The 19,504-nt window shown below is 39.6% G+C and overlaps 1 protein-coding gene across 1 annotated transcript; it reads left to right on the top strand.

Moving 5' to 3' along the window:
- Positions 1-997: 997 nt before the first annotated feature.
- LOC139470022 (cyclin-dependent kinase 5) lies at positions 998-15,514 on the top strand. Its single transcript, XM_071252313.1, has 11 exons — positions 998-1,070; positions 2,154-2,242; positions 2,485-2,552; positions 3,672-3,789; positions 6,193-6,288; positions 6,890-6,964; positions 8,995-9,091; positions 10,553-10,622; positions 12,041-12,101; positions 13,712-13,792; positions 14,795-15,514. Exons 1-11 carry the CDS (start codon positions 1,034-1,036, stop codon positions 14,891-14,893), a joined length of 891 nt encoding a protein of 296 aa, XP_071108414.1. The 5' UTR covers positions 998-1,033; the 3' UTR covers positions 14,894-15,514.
- Positions 15,515-19,504: the final 3,990 nt, after the last annotated feature.

Here is a 19,504-nt window from a genome sequence, read left to right on the forward strand (position 1 = left end):
GCAATTTGTAGAGGTTAAACATGTTAAACTGAGTGAGTGAGTGGGGTTTTACGCCGCTTTTAGCAATATTCCAGCAATATCACGGCGGGGGACACCGGAAAATGGGCTTCACACATTGTACCCATGTCGGGAATCGAACCCGGGTCTTCGGCGTGACGAGCGAACGCTTTAACCACTAGGCTACCCGACCGCCCCTGTTAAACTGAGAGGAAGTTTAATGTTACAGTGCAACATAATGGTTTAAAATGTTGAAGTTATAAAATGTATATGTGTAAAACATAACTAATATTTTACATTTTCTAAGTAATGTTTACCTATTTCAATAAGATGAGGTTCTTACTGCTTCGATCATTAGCAATTAGTATTTAAAAAAGGTATCGATAAACTAAATGTAACAAGGTCATACAACCTTACAAACTAAAAGTGATCTCTGTTTAATGATATTGATAAATACTTGATCCTGCCACATATATGATATGATATTATAATCAATCCTTGTAACGAAAAAGAACTGAGGGATACGAAATGACACGGTACCAAACTTCCAATGCAGTCAGTAATTCGTCTTGGTGAAAGATATTTCTTCAGCCAACAGCTCAAAGTGTAATGTATACCTAAATGTAGAGAAGCCATTTGACAATATCCTCTTCTATATCTTTATTCTGTCATGATGCAGGTTTTCACTTTTTAAAGTCGCCCTACTGCTTTCTTGTTGTTTCGGAAGCCATGTTTTGTAAACACCAAGGGAGGTAACTCTTACACAAAACAAAATTCGACGTGGAAATATTATTCGGATCCGGACACATTCACATTTATTCCAGGTCATAAATTAATGTTATTTTTCTTTTATAAACCTTAATAATATTAACGCTCTTTCAACTATTAACGGAATGTTTACATTTGTTTCAAAGATGATAGATATAGGTGAACTGCCCCTGGCCTATCTTACCACTGAATTTATGTTTTGTAAATTGCTAGTTCCGGTTTGTTGCTTCCGGAATTCTCACGAAAGTGTCAAGTCGCCGTCAAAACAATGCAAAAATATGAAAAACTCGAGAAAATCGGAGAAGGTATGCTATCTCATTTATTTAAATCGCTGGACATGAACTGAAAATTAAACAGTTTTTCAAAACGACCGTTCTTTGCGCAACAGCAGATCCAGATTTGGGTCGAAGCTGATTCAGTTGTTGAAGTCAGATGTCAAAATAGAATTTTAGGCACCGGCAGATCAACATAGGGTCATGCAATATACATAGCGGTCCCTGAAAATCATTTAGTGCTGAAGTTTTCGACACAGTGTTACCTTTGTAGGATCTGCCAGGAAATCCTTAATATGCCGACAGGCCGAGCCCATAGTCTGTTTAGTCAGAAGTTACGATACACGAAAACTTGCCCATACTTGTATGTTACATATCATTAATCTCATTTCTAGTAGTCGATTTATTCTATGTCTGAAATCTCTGTTGAGTTTTAAAATTGATTAAATTATTGTTGGAAATATTTTCCTTGACTCATCAGTTCCTGTACATGTTGTTAGACTTGCCATAACTTCTTGTTAATGACCAACATAAGACATTATTTCAAAGTTTTCATCTCATATTTACCCAGTAATATACATTCTCTCGATTCCTATGTAGGCATGTAAATTACTTCCTCTGGTATGTAATACATATATAGTGGCAGTGTGAAAAAAAATATGAAGTATGGTAACTTTATAGTTTATGTTTGTCAGATTTTACCTTGCAACGTTTGAGTCCCATCTTATCATGCTTATCGTGCCAAGGGAGTTAACTGACTGGGAAAGTACAGTTTCCACCCTTGCCAAAGTAGGCTGGAATTCCTGGGCTTGATCATAGCTCCACCAGTGGCTATTACAAGTTATGTCCCTCCTATGTCCCTCCTGTTGACCAACCAGATTCCATCACTCATATCACTTGCATTGCCGATTTCATTACACGATTTTGATTGGACTAGGCATAGACTTGTTAGTCCAGACAAAATTTAACTCCCTAATTCCAGCCTAGTTTGGCAAGGGTGGAAACAATACAGTTATGTTTTAATAATTTATATTTTCTGTAATGAGTTTTTGTCTCACTCCTGATTTCATGACAGTTAGAGTGAAAAATCCCTCTAATTGCTTTTCTCTTTTTCAGGGACATACGGAACTGTTTTCAAGGCAAAGAACAGAGAGACTCATGAAATAGTTGCCCTGAAGAGAGTGCGTCTTGATGATGATGATGAGGTTAGTCTCTGAAGATCAGTTAGTAATCACTCCATTACCATTATATCTTGTATGACATTGGTTCAGTTCCAAGGTAAGCAATACCAGATCACATGCTGTGTATATGAAAGAGGTTATTTGTGCAAAAATAAGAAATAAGCAACATTTATGAATAGATGTGAAGTAATTACAGTCGTTTTATAATCAGTTGAGGTCTAAAAAACGTGTTGACTTGTACCATGTGTTTGTTTTTTTCTGCCCAGGGTGTTCCAAGCTCTGCTTTGCGGGAAATCTGCCTGCTGAAAGAATTGAAGCACAAGAACATTGTCAGGTGGGTTGCACATAGACTGTCCCCACTGTTCAAGAAGTCAATAATCCATTACTAAATTACTTTAAACCTTGAAATTAACGTGAACGTGAATTAAATGCGAAAAATGCAAGTGGTCTTTTTTGCATTCGTGAAACTTCGCATTTATGGCTCCAAAATGACTATCAACAATAAGACAGTCTTACTGCACATTTAGGATAGCGGAAATACCAACTTGAATATAAACACAAACACGGTTTATTGAGCAGCAGTTGTAACAAGTATATAACAATGTCATTCAAAGAATAGGAATTACACAATTGGCATCCGGTGAGTTATCACTGCTGTGGTCAAGAGTTCTACCCTCTTGTGTCAAACTAGGCATCATTGACCACTCCAGCAGTCCAGACTGACGCCACCCATTAAACACTTTGTCAAAGGCCGACACAACCCAACCCACACCGATAGGCCAACAGCCTTTGTCTTGTCATTTGCCTTCAAGCTTGTTGACTCCTTCTCCACTTACCATGAGTCATGTTTGTTGTTCAACGCTGCACTCAGCGATATTCAATCAACATGATGTGTAAATAATCGTGTCTGCACCAGACAGGCCATTGATTGACATCATGAGCATCGATCCATGCAATTGGGATATGATGACATGCATCAAACAAGTCAGCAAGCCTGACCACCCGATCCCGTTAGTCACCTCTTACGACAAACATAGGTTGCTAAAGACCAATTCTAATCTGGATATATACATGGGGGAGTTGTTAATCACAGATGGGGCATGGGTGGCCCAGTCGTCTAAGGCGCCGCGATTCGCGGTGCAGAGTGGCATCCCTTGGGCACGCCAGAAACCTATGATTGTGGGTTCGAATGCCGGTTCACCCCAATTATGTTCTAAGTTTGTCAGCACCATACCCGTGCTTGTGGGTTTCACCTAAGTGGTAAACATCTGAGACCTGCATCACTTCGGGCTTTCCTCCCACATTAAGCTGACACGCTGTGATATAACTGTAATACTGTTATAAGTGGCGTTAAACCCAACTCACTCACTCACTAATCACAGATCCTGTTTACAATACTGGATTATTTGACACAGCAGTGAACAGTAAGGTGTCACATGTGCGTTCGTTACAGATTACATGATGTGCTGCACAGCGAGAAGAAGTTGACGCTGGTGTTCGAGTACTGTGACCAGGATCTGAAGAAATACTTCGACAGCTGTAACGGGGAGATTGATCCTGACACAGTCAAGGTGCAGCCATTTATTTAGGATTTATTTTCAGATTCCAAATTAAATGTCCTTAGCAGTAAGGGTGTGTGGTATTACCAGTTTATCGGAAATTGAGATTCATTCTTTCCACGATACGTATCACAATGCTCAGTATATCGGTTGATTTAAAATACCAATTTATATCATCTGTTTAATGTTATACACTTGCAAAATACATGTATCTTCGAAATGTTTCCGTAATTTCAAAATGGAGCTCTTCTGTGGCAGTGGTGTAACACCAAGTCATCACTGTCCCGGAGCGTGCATCCTTGCGTATATATTGAAAGAGTAAACATGCTGTTCCAGCATCTTTTGTTCCATTTATGAACTTCAATTCCTGCATTGATGTTTTAAATTACTTCTGAATTCAAAATTTTGAATTATACAATATATTGTGATACATATCGTAATACAGCCTTGTGAATAGTAAAATATTGTGATATACTTTAAACATCCAGTCTCCATCCCTACTTTGCAGGCATTTTTAGAATAGTTTCGAAATTGTGTTAAAAATTTCGATTTTTTTTTATTCATTGCTATAATGTGTAACTAACATTAACATATTTTAAGGTTGGGACGGGTACCTTGGGTACTCCGGTCGGATGGGTCCTGAGTAGGACCCTGTACCCACAGGACTGCCCGGACCTGTGTTTAGACACAAGACATTTACATGTAGTTGCTTATGTTTGCATTTCTTTCTGACTGTGCACACATTGTTTCTGACTTTTATACGTTTAAATAAAGATATGACATCAGTTGACTTCAGTGTATGCATGATCTGATCATTTTATATGTGTACGTAAATAGCATTTGCCAGGGCTCCAGTAATACAATTCCCAATCGGACATTATGTAGCCAACTCTGGGGTATATATTGGGTATCTGGGTTGGGTCGGGTAGTAGGGGGTCCAGTACCCAGGTTGTAAGTTTGGACTCGTCCCAGCCCTTACACTTTTCCTTTTTGTTTGTCCTGCTGTCACTAAATGCAAGTCACCTTGACCAAGCCATACCATGAGTTATAACTTGAATTGGGAAGTTTTAACAATTTGAGAATTTTTCATGAAACTTGTCACATCCTTGGTGCAGAATATCAGCTTCTGAGCAGGTCCAGATAAATCCTTGAAGTGATCTCACTGTCAGGTTAACACTCTGACAATCAAGTCTTGAAGTGACTGAGAAATTTGTATAATGCTACATACTGAGAGGCAGTGAAAGGTTTTCATGCAATATTGTTTTGTAAAATCCACCATCCATGGTTCCTCTGTCGGTTGCATCGTCCCGAGGCAAGAGCATCCACTAGCCTTTTTATCAAAGTCTTGTTTTCCACCCTTGCCACATCAGCACCACTTTCCTGTGCTGAAAATGATTGGACTATCACACATATAGATAGTCCAATCAGAGAACATTTCACAAAATCAACATACACGACTGATACACCTTCGTCTGAAAGTGATTTACTGCTGCCTGGCTTTGTTGACACATCTTTTCATCTTTATACCCCCCCCCCCCCCCCCCCCCCCCCGACGGATATAACAAACTATTTCTTGGTCCTGTCCATTTGCTGTATACATGCCATACATACGGTTATAACGAATTACAGTTATAACAATTTAAAATTAGTGGTCCCTTTCAGATCGTTATAACCATAGTTTGCTGTAAGTTGTCGCAGTATCTTAGGGGTACATGTGGTTTTGTGCAATTAAAAAGATTTAAAACAAATTCCAATTGATAAAAAACAGCTGTGTGATTGAGCTGAGGTGAACTTGGCTGTGTCACATGATTTTCATTGACGCGGAAAAAGTCTGCATCTTTTTACTTCCAAGCGATGTATAAGGGATTTATTCCCCTGCACAGAAATCCATGTGCAGCCTGTCTTCTTTGTTGCGGGGTATAAGAGATTTATTCTCTTATTTCCCTCCCAAGCGGGCTACACAGTATCTTATCAAGATCATGTGAACCAATCAGATCTCATCATTCTGACATGGAGGTATGATAATGGTATTAATAAACATACCGGTATACCGTATTCGACGTTATATGCGCCCAGGGCACTCTCAAAATTAGAAATAGGGGGCTCTTGGAGTTGAAGATAAATTTCGTTTATGTACGACAGATATATTTTTCCAAAGTTAAATGCCCATAATTAAGGGTGCATATAACACACAAGTGCGCATTATACGCAAATAAATAAGTCTTGTGTACATTGATCAATCGGAAGGGGTGCTAATTGGGATTGTTCACTAGCCAATATCTTAGCAAATGTCGCAGTGGGTGCTTATTAGAGCGGGGCGCTTATTACGTCAAATACGGTATGAATATTTATTGGTGGGTTAGTTATTTACGTCTAGTTTACTGAAGTTGGTTATGGTATCTTGTCTGTTTTCAGTCGTTCATGTACCAGCTGTTGCGAGGCCTGGCTTTCTGTCACAGCAACAATGTCCTTCATCGAGATCTCAAACCACAGAACCTGCTCATTAACAAGGTGAAGAAACTAGCTACACCCACCTTGTCAGCAGAAAGGGTGCTGATAGTCTGCTCTGTCACACATAATTACCATAGTACCGGTACTCTGTTACCATGAATGCCTAGTTCTGTGAAAATCTGGGGTAGAACAGGTCTTCAGCAACCCATGCTTGATGTAAAAGGCGACTATGCTTGTCGTAACCGGTGACTTACGGGATCGGGTGGTCAGGTTTGCTGACTTGGTTGATGTAAGTCATTGTATTCCAATTGGGTGGACCGATGCCCATGATGTCAATCACTGGATTGTCAGGCCCAGACTCGATTATTTACAGACCGCCATCATATAGCTGGAATTGTGCTGAGTGCGGCGTCAAACAAAAAAAACCCAAACATCACGAATGCCTCACCAAAAATGTTATCAATATTTTAAAATTAATAAGTCAGTCCACAGTTATATTTTCTGGAACAAACTGACTCATTTTGCGCCAAAACTAAATTTGAAATAACTTGTTTTTCAGTTTTTTTAATATAGATATGGGTTGTTTATCTTTTTTCTTGTACCACATCGTCTGCTGTTATTTACCTGGATGTTTACCTGTTTATTTACCTGTTTGTTTCAGAATGGAGAGCTGAAGTTGGCAGATTTTGGTTTAGCAAGAGCTTTTGGAATTCCAGTTCGGTTCTACTCTGCAGAGGTAGGACCTATCTTCTGCATCCAATACTAGTTCCATCATGAGATATTGCTCGTCTAAGACCAGGAGATAATCTGGTCTAAATTGGTCTTCAGCAACCCATGCATGTCGTACAGGATGGTTAACAGTGAGTGAGTGAGTTTGGTTTTACGCCGCTTTTAGCAATATTCCAGCAATATCACGGCGGGGGACACCAGAAATGGGCTTCACACATTGTACCCATGTCGGGAATCGAACCCGGGTCTTCGGCATGACGAGCAAACGCTTTAACCACTAGGCTACCCGACCGCCCGTATGATTAACAAGATCGGGTGTTCAGTCTCACTGACTTGGTTGATGCATGTCGTCGTATCCCAGATGAATTGATCGATGCTCATGATGTCAATCTCCTGATTATCTGGACCAGATTAAGTTCTTTACAGGACTGGTCGGCTCGGAGTCAGTATACTGTGTCTGAGTGAGGTATCCATATTAAACTGCAGCATGGTATGTCAGTGGGCTACCACCATAAAACCTGCGTTATTCCTGACTAGTGGCAGCAGACACATGCACTTTGCTGTATAAATGCAATAATCTTAAACACAGCATTATACCCCAATTCACCTCGCCTGTAATCACTTCAGGTATCTTTGCATATGATTCTGACCCATCAAAGCTATATGGCAGCGGTTGATTTAACTGCTGCCCCGTTTTGCTCATGGCCGGTTAAAATTATGAAAGCCTAGCTGAAACATAAAATAGATGGCCCATCGGGCTAGTTAGAATTTCACCCAGTCTCTGTGGATGTTTTTTTTTTTTATTTGGACACTGCTCATGAATCATGTAATTTTGATAAGAAAATATTTAGGTGGGGATGAGGTCATATGAATGGTAAACTCAAAGATCAATGAATGAAATAACCAGAAGCTATTTTTTAATGTACAACAACATCTTTATTGCTCATAAAATCGCCACAAAATGAGGCAAATGGAAGCCAAGATTTAATCTCAGACTGCAGAAAATGACATTTTGGGGTTGAGTAGTTTTAAAATTTTCGGAGCTCCCTGGGTAACATGGGGTAACTCAGCCAGACCTCCAACATTTTGTTTTGAGCCAGTTAGTTTGGAGAAGGGCCACTAATGTTTGAAAGGAGCAAGCAGGGGTAGAAACTAACATTTTTAGTCCACTAGTCCTTATAATGATAACATATTGCAAACCCCTTAAAAATGGCAAATTTCTGCTAGTCCTTATGATACCTTAAAGGGCAAGTTCACACGGAAATGAACCTTTTTTTCTTGTACTTTTTCCACATTAAAAGTGTTAACATAGAAGTGTCATAGACAAAAATATAAAAACATCATATTTAATTAACATATTTTTTGCACTAAAACGATTTATATTTTTCACATTTACCAAGTGTTCTATTTCCATAACAAAAACACCATGGCTTATGTCCCTTGCAATATGACGTCATTGGTGCCAATTGATAAACATTATGACGTCATCATGCTTTGTTAGAGCCGCTTCACGTGGTGTAGGTATAGTTTTGTGATTCTAGCATCTCAGATGCCAGCCAGAATTGTGTTATGCTGAGTCACCACTGCGCCGGAGTGTGTCGTAGACCATGTTGTTTTACCGCAAACTGGTCCTTGATATCTTTTGCGTTGAGAATAGACAGGGACCAAGTTGAATTGGCACCAATTACGTCATAATCTAAGGGGGATAACTCAGGCCTATTTCGCTCGTAAAACGAAGGCCTCATAACGGCATATCACTTTCACACTATTGTGAGGTTCCTACTTTCGCTGTGAAAAAAAATGAGTGTATATTTTCAAACACAGATACTAACTAATTCTAAAATTGCGTTTTGTTTAGAAAAAGAAAGAAAGTGATTTTTGCGTGTACACTTCCCCTTTAACTATTGGCCAGTTTTGGAAGGACTACAGGACTAGTGCCAATTTCTAGTACTGGTAAGCCCTGCTGGCTACATACAAATGTCTTGTTAAATTTAGCCCTGACTTGTTGGAACTTATTCAGTGATTGTTTAACGCCAGGTTGTTACGTTGTGGTACCGACCTCCTGATGTACTGTTTGGGGCCAAGATGTACTCAACATCAATCGACATGTGGTCTGCGGGATGTATATTTGCAGGTGAGTAGGTATATAGAGGATATTATATTTGTGTTCATGTCATACGATGTTTACGACAAATTTTAGTGTTAACCTATAAGGACAGCAAGTCGCAACAGCAGCTGAACCACAATTTGTCAACATTCTTCAGCTATGACGTCGTTTCTACTGTGAAGTCATTCCGACCTCATGTCACAATAAGATTTAAATGACATCAACAATGCCGTCCGGATGACGGAAACAAAACGCTGTTGTCTCGTGACGTGATATGACCCTTGGGCACATATGATTTTTATGTACCCCGATATGTTTGCCCTCGTAGGTAATAATGCAGGTATCGCTTACTTGACTGTTAATCACCGGATTGTCTGGTCCAGACTCGATCATTTACAGACCGCCGTCATATAGCTGGAATATTGCTGAGTGCTGTGTGAAACAATAAACAAACAAACTTGGCAGTTAATAATAAAGTCTTTTGGTTCATTATTGATGTGTTAAGTAGAGTATAGTCATATTTTCTTTCCAAATACCGTATTCGACGTAATAAGCGCCCAGGGCGCTCTCAAAATTAGAAATAGGGGGCTCTAATTAGAATATTATTTTGGTGGAAAAGACAGAGCTGAAAGATCGTAAATTTCGTTTATGCTGACAGCCTATTGACAAACGACAGATATATTTTTCCAGAAATTAATTGCCCATAATTAAGGGTGCATATAACATATAAGTGCGTATTATACACGAATACATACGTCTTGTGTACATTGATCAATCGGAAGGGGTGCTGATTGGGATTGTTCACTAGCCAATATATTAGCAAATATCGCCGTGGGCGCTTATTACGTCGAATACGGTACCAGGAAAAGAGTCTACTGTCAAGAGTAGAGTATAAATGATAATATTCATGTAATGAGACAACCTTCTACCTGCCAGACAGTTTGAGTATTCTATTTGTTATATGTGAACCACCATGAGACATGGGACCTTTCATTATATTTTAAAACTACAGCGTCTTTGGAACACCATTATACAAATCACAAGCTTCAATTCATATTTAGTACAGAGATACATGACATCACACATTTCGATCTTCACTGAAGTAAGTTGACGTCAAACGTCGTTATGACGTCATAGCACAATTGTATCCTAGCACCCATAAGGTCCTGGTTGGTCACATATACTGTATTTCAGTGTTGTAATATTTCTTTAAAAAACTGTTTATTTCACATATTTTTTATAAATTCTCCCAGTTTTACTCCTTACAGCAATAAATTTCATCTTCCATTGTTTGATTTCTGTGTTGCTGGGATGTGTCAGGATTGTCTTGTTCACTTGCTTGTGTGAAGTCCGTTCTTGGAGGACAGTCCACCATTGGGATATTGCTGAAATATTGCTGAAATATTGCTGGAATATTGCTTAAATTACATGAAAGCATACCCCTCAGTCGCTCCTCATTGACATATCCATCATATAACTCAATTCCAGAGTTGGCGAATGCTGGTCGGCCGCTCTTCCCAGGAAATGATGATGAAGATCAACTGAAGAGAATCTTCAAGTATCCTTGATCTACACTGGTTTTTGAAAGTGCAGCAATCGTCATAGTCATTCAGTGGAGATTCAGGGTTAGAATTTGTCCCCACCAACCCATGCTGGTTGTAAGTGGCGACTTAATATTCCTGACATTTTTATAACATCAGTTTGGTTGCCACAGCAATGATGTTGCATGAGAGTTTGATTTGTTTGTTTGTTTTTTGTTTAATGACACACTCAGCAATATTCCAGCTCTGTGATGGCGGTCGTTAAATAATCGAGTCTTGACCAGACAATCCAGTGATTGATATCATAAGCATCGATCCCCACAATTGGGATACAATGACATGCATCAACCAAGTCAGCAAGACTGACCACCCGATCCTGATAGTCGCCTCTTATGTTAAGCATAGTCGCCTCTTATGTTAAGCATAGTCGCCTTTTGCAGCAAGTATGGGTTGCTGAAGACCTATTCTTCCCTGGATATTCATGGATAATATTGTATAGAAATATCAATATTTGTGTTTCCGTATTCAACATAATAAGCTCAAAATTAGGAATAGGGGGCTCTTATTAGAATATTATTTTGGTGAAAAAAAAACAGTTGAAAGATAGATTTTGTGGTTTATGCTGACAGATATATTTTTCCAGAATTAAATTCCCCATAATTAAGAGCGCATATAACACACGAGTGTGTATTACACGCGAATAAATAAGTCTTGTGTACATCGATCAATTGGAAGGGGTGCTAATTGGGATTGCTCACGAGCCAATATATTAGCAACTATCGCCATGGGCGCTTATTAGAGCGGGATTTATTACGTCGAATACGTTATATATGACAAACGTTTGGAGAGCTGTTTCTGTTTCATCAGTTAAAACCTACCTGGTAGGACCCATCTTCCCGAGGCGAGGTAGTTAACTGACTAAGAGCCTGGTTTCCACCCTCACTGTACAAAGCTGGAATTTCTGGTCTCGAAAGTAGCCCCACCTGTGTCGATTACGGGTTATGTCCCTTCTATGTCCCTCCTTTTGACCAATCAGATTCCAACTCTCATACCACTTGCATTTGCATCAAACAAAATGGCGGCGCCCAGTCAAGACAATGTGATTGATAATCAAGATCAATGTAATAAAATGGGTCTTACTTTGTGAATTACATCAAAACACATAAGCACCTTGATTAAAAACATTGAAAAGATTTGCAAAATATCCTTGATGTCGAGTTGGCCGTACACATGCTTTGCAAATCCTGTAGTTGACCGAAATGGATGTAGATTTCGTTACATGATTTTGTTTGGACTATGCATAGACTCATTAGTCCAGCCAAAATAGAACTCCCTAATTCCAGCCTAGTTCGGCAACACTTGCCTCAGGAAGATGGGTAGGACCCCATTGCATTGCAGTCCGCTGTGGAATATGCAGTCCTTGACCTTGACCTAGATTACTGGGAACACCGACAGAGGAGACCTGGCCACAGATGACGCAGCTGCCTAACTACAGGGTAGGCAGATGATAGGCCACACATCTAGCAACTACAGCTGTAGTGCCCATCGCTGCTACACAAAGATCTGATGACGTCCCATTACAACCCACCCAAACCAATCAGAGCATCGCTTACGAGATCGAGAAAGTGAAAATCCAAATGTGTTTTCTAATCATGTAACCTCGAAGAAGTCAACATAGGCCATTTTGAAGGATTATTATGGGCTGTACAACTGATTCTGCTAAACATCGTCTATCTCTTGCTTCAATGGGATAAATATTTAAAAGAGACATGTCAGCCTGTGGAAATACTGCCATACAATCTCGCAATCTATTAGATTTCCTTTTGTTCAGTTTTCAAATTTTGAATCAAGAACTTTGTCACAATAAATTTCAGTGCTTAGTCTGGAGTTTGAGTCACCATTTCAAAACAAGTGCCTTATAGCTTGAGAAGGTTGTTTCTGATTGGCTAATGTTGACTTCCTAAAAGTCATTGCATTGGTCGGTCAAAGTTTGTGAAGGGTCGTTCTGACGCAGTGTTTGAAATCATTTTAAAACCGAACTGACAGTCGAGCAGGTGACCAATAAATGTTGCCTGCCCGCATTCAGAATATCATAAATATTGAAATATCGCAAAAACTTAGAGATGTAATACTGTCTTGATTCATCTGAAATAATGCAAACAGTTTCTTGAGAATCTACAAGGAGTTATAATAAAACTGAATACGTAATCGATTATCGATCACACAACAACCTTCGTATCTATAGCCCAGTTAGTGAACCACTAGACTACAAGGCACAGATAAATCACAATGCTTCTAACCCTCATGGTGCCTGGACGTCAGTCAGCCTGCATACCGCTCAGTGCCGCACTGTGATGACGTAGCTGTTTCAAAAACGTATACATTGTATCAAAAGTGTTACAACGTCTTTATTTCTTCACACAGTGTAACCAAATTGTATAACATGCAACTCGAGTTGATTGTCTTTCCATCAGTATCTAAAGTCACCAAATCCAAAAGATCAATAAAAGTGCTGGGATTATAAGCTTCCTACTGTTCTACATTAATTGTACGCACCCGAATATGGCAAGCAAAGTCAAGTAAGCGCCCTTGTTTGAAACCTAATTGTCCAATAAATCATATCATTGGCAAGTACATGTCCTAACAGTGATAGACATTTGACATTTATGTTGAAGTACACATTCACTGAGAATTTTCTGTGAGTTACATTTACCGATAAAAAATCCCAATGAAATTGTAAGTGTTTTTGACGTCAAAATAAAACTGACAGAAGTGGTCGTGATTAATTCATACGCAGACTGTCTTTTTTAGTACTGTTTCCAGCAAGAAATATTTTACGCCCGTTTCCTATGGTTCATGGAAAGAATGTTTGAAAAAATGTTGATAAATGCGGTTTCTTTTTCGTTTCATGAGTTAGATAAAACACTTCCTGTGGGTTTTATGATATTTAAAACACATATCCTTGGGATAAAACCTTGGGTCTGATGTTCCTTGGTTTTATCCTTGGATGCAGGTTTTAAATATCATACAAACCCTTGGACGTGTTTTATCCGTCACACAAACCAGTGTGTCTCTTGACTCACTCACACACTATTTCTCCTTGCAGCCATTCCCTATGTATCATGTCTCCACCACATGGCAACAGGTGGTTCCCAAACTCAATGCTAAGGGCAGAGACCTTTTACAGGTAAGTCTGCAACTCACCTCAGTAAACTTCAGAGTGAGTGAGTTTGGTTTTACGCCACTTTTAGCAACATTCCAGCAATATCACGCCGGGGGACACCAGAAATGGGCTTCACACATTGTACCCATGTCGGGAATCGAACCCGGGTCTTTGGTGTGACGAGCGAATGCTTAACCACTAGGCTACCCGACCGCCCCCACGCAAAATGCATCAAACAGTTGAGCACATGATTAAAAACATTAAAAGATTTGAAAAATATGCCCTGCCATTTCTGCAATCGTCTGCACAGAAGTTTACGAATTGGATGTCAATTTCGCTATGGGATTTTGATTGGACTATGCACAGATTCGTTAGTCCAGCCAAAATATAACTCCATAATTCCAGCCTAATTCGGCAAGGGTGGAAACAGGAGTTTTATAGTCAGTTAAATCCCTTGCCTCGGGAAGATGACGAGGGTTGGCATCTCTAAATAAACACCACATCACACCATCATAATAAAAAAATATGGTCGTTTTGATACATCTTGGATCCGTTAATGGGTAACTACATGATGGACAGATATTAGTATGAATCTTAAGATTCATGCTACTGTATTCGACGTAATAAGCGCCCAGGACTTTTAAAATTAGAAGTAGCGGCTCTTATTAGAATATAATTTTGGTGAGAAAAAAACAGAGTTGAAAGATTGTAAATTTTGTGGTTTATGCTGACAGCCTGAAATTATATAAAAGAAGAATCTGTGCATATCAAACACGATAGATATATTATTCAAGAAATTAATTGCCCATAATTAAGGGTGCATATAACACACGAGTGTGTATTATACATAAATAAATAAGTCTTGTGTCCATTGATCAAGGTAAAGGTGCTAATTGGGATTGTGCACTAGCTAATGTATTGGCAAATATTGCCGTGGGGGGTTGCTAGAGCTGGGCGATTATTACGTTGAATACGGTACGTATATTTGAGATTCACATGGTTAACAATTTTTGCATTTACCCACAGTGTCTGCTCGTATGCAACCCTGCCGGCCGGATCTCTGCCGAGGAAGGCCTTCTACACAGCTACTTCGCAGATCTCAGTCCAGCCATCAAACAGGGATGAACCATCAGAGCGTGAAGACATGAATCTTGGAAGCATCAGTCTCCAAATTGCAATTTGGGGTTGAACTCACTCCTGTCGGAAACCTCATGGCATAATGGGACAGATTTCCTATGTGACCCTCATTAGGAAGGCCAAAAGAACACGATGAACTCAAACATCTTCAATACGTGGGGTAATGAAAGGAACTCTGGTCACACGTCATAAACATATCATTTGTTTTAGTTAGAGATGCTGTTTCAGTTATTTTTATATACAAATATTGAAAAGGTCTGTCCATGCTAAAAAGTCTTTGTGAGGAGAGAAAGGACTTGAACAGACGATGCATTCTTTTAGGGTTCACAAATCTCTGTGCAGGATGGTGTCCCTTAGCCATGAGAGGATCTGGTGTTCGTAGGTTTGATTCCATGATTTTGAATCATGACCTTCCCTGCAGTACGACAGAGTGAGTGCTAAATACTCTGATCTGAGACACATTCAGCTTTCATGCCAGTTGACACTGTCCAGTCAGTGAGTGAGTGAGGTTTTACGCCGCTTTTAGCAATAATCCCAGCAATATCACGGCGGGGGACACCAGAAATGGGCTTCACACCTTGTACCCACATCAGGAATCGAACCCGGGTCTTCGGCGTAACGAATAATGTTTGAACCACGAGGCTACCCCACCACCCCCTGTCCCATCAGTGAGTGAGTGAGTGAGTTGGGTTTAACGCAGCTTTTAACTGTTCCAGTTATATCATGGCGTGTCAGCTTAATGTGGGAGGAAAGCCCGAAGTGATGTTTACCACTTCGGTGAAACCCACTAGCACGGGTATGGTGCTGACAAACCTAGACACATAATTGGAGCGAACCGGGATCCGAACCCACAATCATAGGTTCATGGCGTGCAACTCTGTACAATGAATCGCGTCGCCTCAGGCGACTGGGCCACCCGTGCCCCCCTGTCCCATCAGAGTTCACACATTATAGGGGTAGTCTAGTGGTTAAAGTGATTGATCATTAGTCGAAGACCCAGGTTCGATTCCCATATGGGTAAAATGTTTGAAGCCCAATTCTGGTGTCCCTTGCCCTGATATTGCTGAAATATTGCGTAAAACCATACACACTCACTCACTCATAACCAGTATTACAGTTACATCACTGCATGTCAGCTTACTATGGGAGGAAAGTCTGATGTGATGCAGGTCTGATGTTTACCACTTTGCTGACACCCAGGAGCATAAGTTTGCTGCTAACAAACTTAGAAACATTATCAGGATGGACCAGGATTTGAACCCACAATCATAGGCTTTTGGCATACCCAAAGGACACAACCCTGCACAGGTAATTGCAGTGCCTCAGACGACTGGCCAGCCATGCCCCCAACTCACAGACCAGATTGTTATGTTATGGTATCGTTACTGGATGTTCTGTTCGGGGCCAACATTTACTTAACATTCATATACATGTGGTCCACATCATTTCAGGTTTGCTGTAACAAGAGATAGATGATGTGCTCGTCTTTGGACCATCCTCCCATACTAAGCTGATAGTGATATACCGTGATACAACTGAAATACTGTTCAAACTGACGACTTTAAAACCAACACATTGGTACAAGTCAGCCTACCATCTGTCATGTGATTCTGTATTGAACAAAATGGCCATTTATTAATCAGAATGATTTTTTCATGTACTTATTCCTGTTTTTGTAATGGATGGATGTTTTGTTGGCCTGCTAGTTTTCACACATCATCTTCTTGCAACTTGATATCTAGTCATCACATTCTATTCCAGATGAATGAACTGTTGATTGTATTCAACCAAATTATGTTTTTAAGGCAACAGGAAACAAGTTTCTTTCGGTTCCTTAATTATTTTGTCAGTCCCTTGTTTATATAGTGAGGCAGTCGGGACCGGAGAATAGGTTCGAGGTATCGGTACGTTCGAGATAAGGGGGTTCATGATATAGGAATTCGAGATAAGGGGGTTCAAGATAAGGGGGCTCAAGAAAAGGGGGTTCAAATAAGGGGGTTCAAATAAGGGGGTTCAAATAAGGGGGTTGACGATATAGGAATTCAAGATAAGGGGGCTCAAGATAAGGGGGTTTAGATAAGGGGGTTTGAGATAACAGGGTTTAAGATATGGGGGCTCAAGATAAGGGGGTTCAGATATAGGAATTCAAGATAAGGGGGTTCAAGGTATAGGAATTCAAGAAAAGGGGGTTCAAGATAAGGGGGCTCAAGATAAGGAGGTTCAAGATAAGGGGACTTCAGAAAGAAAGCACCCACAATCTTAAGATCAATAATATCTAATCATTGACAACCCTTCAGTTTATAGCCAAATGTCATAAAAATTCATTTAAAGAAATTTAGCTGTCATTTAAAAAAATGCATTAAATCCATACATTTTATCATACTCAAAATTAATAGGTTTAAGAACACAATATTACCCATTAACTCAAAGCCCTTAGAATGCATGGTGTCATGTGAAGATCAAGGCAAGGCAATATTATACTGCAGTCCTGAAAGGATTCTGCAAAGACACTTGAAGTTATATTGGCCATATAACTGAAATACTGTTCAAGGTGATATCAAACCCAGCCCAGCCCAGCTGACGGCAACACTGAAGTTGAGTAACCATGTTTTCATTGTTAAATGTTGTCATCCGTCATGATATAAAATTGAACATTAATTTATTATATTTATGATATTTGTGAATCTTTTTTCACAAATTTTGAGACAAAGCCTTGTTCAAGGAAGAGTTGGACCAACTGGTTGGAAGTTGTTGTACTTTAGTAGGTATGTTCTTTGACAAACTCTCCCTACTTAGGTGAATGCATACAGATGTAACCTATGTTGTGTCTGTAGAAAGCAAGAAATGATGAAACGAATAGCAATCTCAATCAGATCTTAGTTCTCAATACTGCTAAACAAACTTTGTTAAGCGGTAGCGAGAACTTTTATCTGATTTTAATGAGATTGACACGAAAAGGTGGTTATTATTTATGGGTGATATGTGGGATGAAAGAGTCCAAAGGTTTTTATGAGCTTCACGGCCCTCATCTGAAAAGAGGATGTTAGCCCCAAAGAATTTATCCCGAGGATGAGGATTTTATATAAAAAAGAACCAGAGGGAAAGTGATTTATCTTATTTAAACCGGAAGACAAATATAAAACATGCTTTATCAACAATTTCATGTTCCAAACATACTTTCCATGAACCTTTGGAAACGGGCATAAAATATCTGTTGCTAGTGTACATATCCTTGAAAGAGTGGTTCTTAAAAGAGTTGAGATTTTTCAGCGTCTCTTGGAGTTTTTAGTGGTACACTCGCAGGGCTACAGATATGAACGTTGTAAGTTTGCGCGACTGAAGTATGAAGAAGACATTTGTCGTTGGATTTTACATGAGTGAGTATGGTTTTACGCGGCTTTTAGCAATATTCCAGGAATATCACGGCGGGGGACACCAGAAATGGACTTCACACATTGTACACATGTCGGGAATCAAACCCGGGTCTTCGTTGTGACGAGCGAACACTTTAACCACTAGGCTACCCGACCGCCACGGATTTTACATGATGTTACCGAGACGTTACAATATCACATCGGAACAAAAAAATCATAGGGATATTGTAACACACCCTTGTATCAGACTTAACCCCATAAGAGAACAATCAGGATGATGTCGCTTAAGCTTTCTAATGGTAATATAATGTTATAATAATGTATTATATTAATGCCATGCATTTATATGGTTTAGTCATGACAGCAAAAGAAAAGCTGAATGTTTTAAGGAAATGGCCTGTTTTCTGAAGTGATTGAGAGATGTTATGATTTTGGTGTACAAATTTGTTTGTTTTGACAATTGTGGATGATGAGTATTTGTGCTACTGATCCTGTTATAACTGTCAATCTGTATGTAAAACGAGTATCATTATGTTGTATATTTCATATGCTGGTACGTGGATGTTTGTAAATTTGTAATGTATTGTATGATAAATACATGACTTGAAGCTAGATATTTGTCTTGATTCTTATTCCAGAAATCTCGGTCGAGTTGGCCACCTGGCTCTTCCGAAGGGTAGAATAGGTCTTCAGCAACCCACGCTTGCCTTAAAAGGCGACTATGCTTGTTGTTAGAGGCGACTAACGGAGTCGGGTGGTCAGCCTCGCTGACTGGTTGATACATGTCATTGTATCCCAATTGCGTGGATAGATGCTCATGATGTCAATCATCGGATTGTCTGGTCCAGACTCGATTATTTACAGACCGCCGTCATATAGCTGGAATATTGCTGAGTGCGGCGTTAAACAACAAACCAACCAACTAGTCCTTTGTTTACTGTTATTAATGAAAAACGGATATACAATAAATTCGACATTCATGTTGCCGTCATATAGCTGGACTATTTCTGAGTGCGGCGTTAAACATCAAACAAACAAACAAACATGTGGAGATTATATCCGATAATATTAATTAGACGTCTGTCTGTCGTATCGCTGGGTTATAGCTAAAACGGCACCGTGCGAAAAAGGCACCGATTAGCGAAAATGGAAGCTCCCCTAAAGCGAAAACGGCACCTTATTTTTCACCTTGGTTTCTAAAAACAAGAAATAAATTCAACTTACT

This window comes from Haliotis cracherodii, unplaced genomic scaffold (genome assembly GCF_022045235.1).
Source record: "Haliotis cracherodii isolate W230 unplaced genomic scaffold, xgHalCrac1.p SCAF_20, whole genome shotgun sequence".
Taxonomy (NCBI): Eukaryota; Metazoa; Mollusca; class Gastropoda; order Lepetellida; family Haliotidae; genus Haliotis; species Haliotis cracherodii.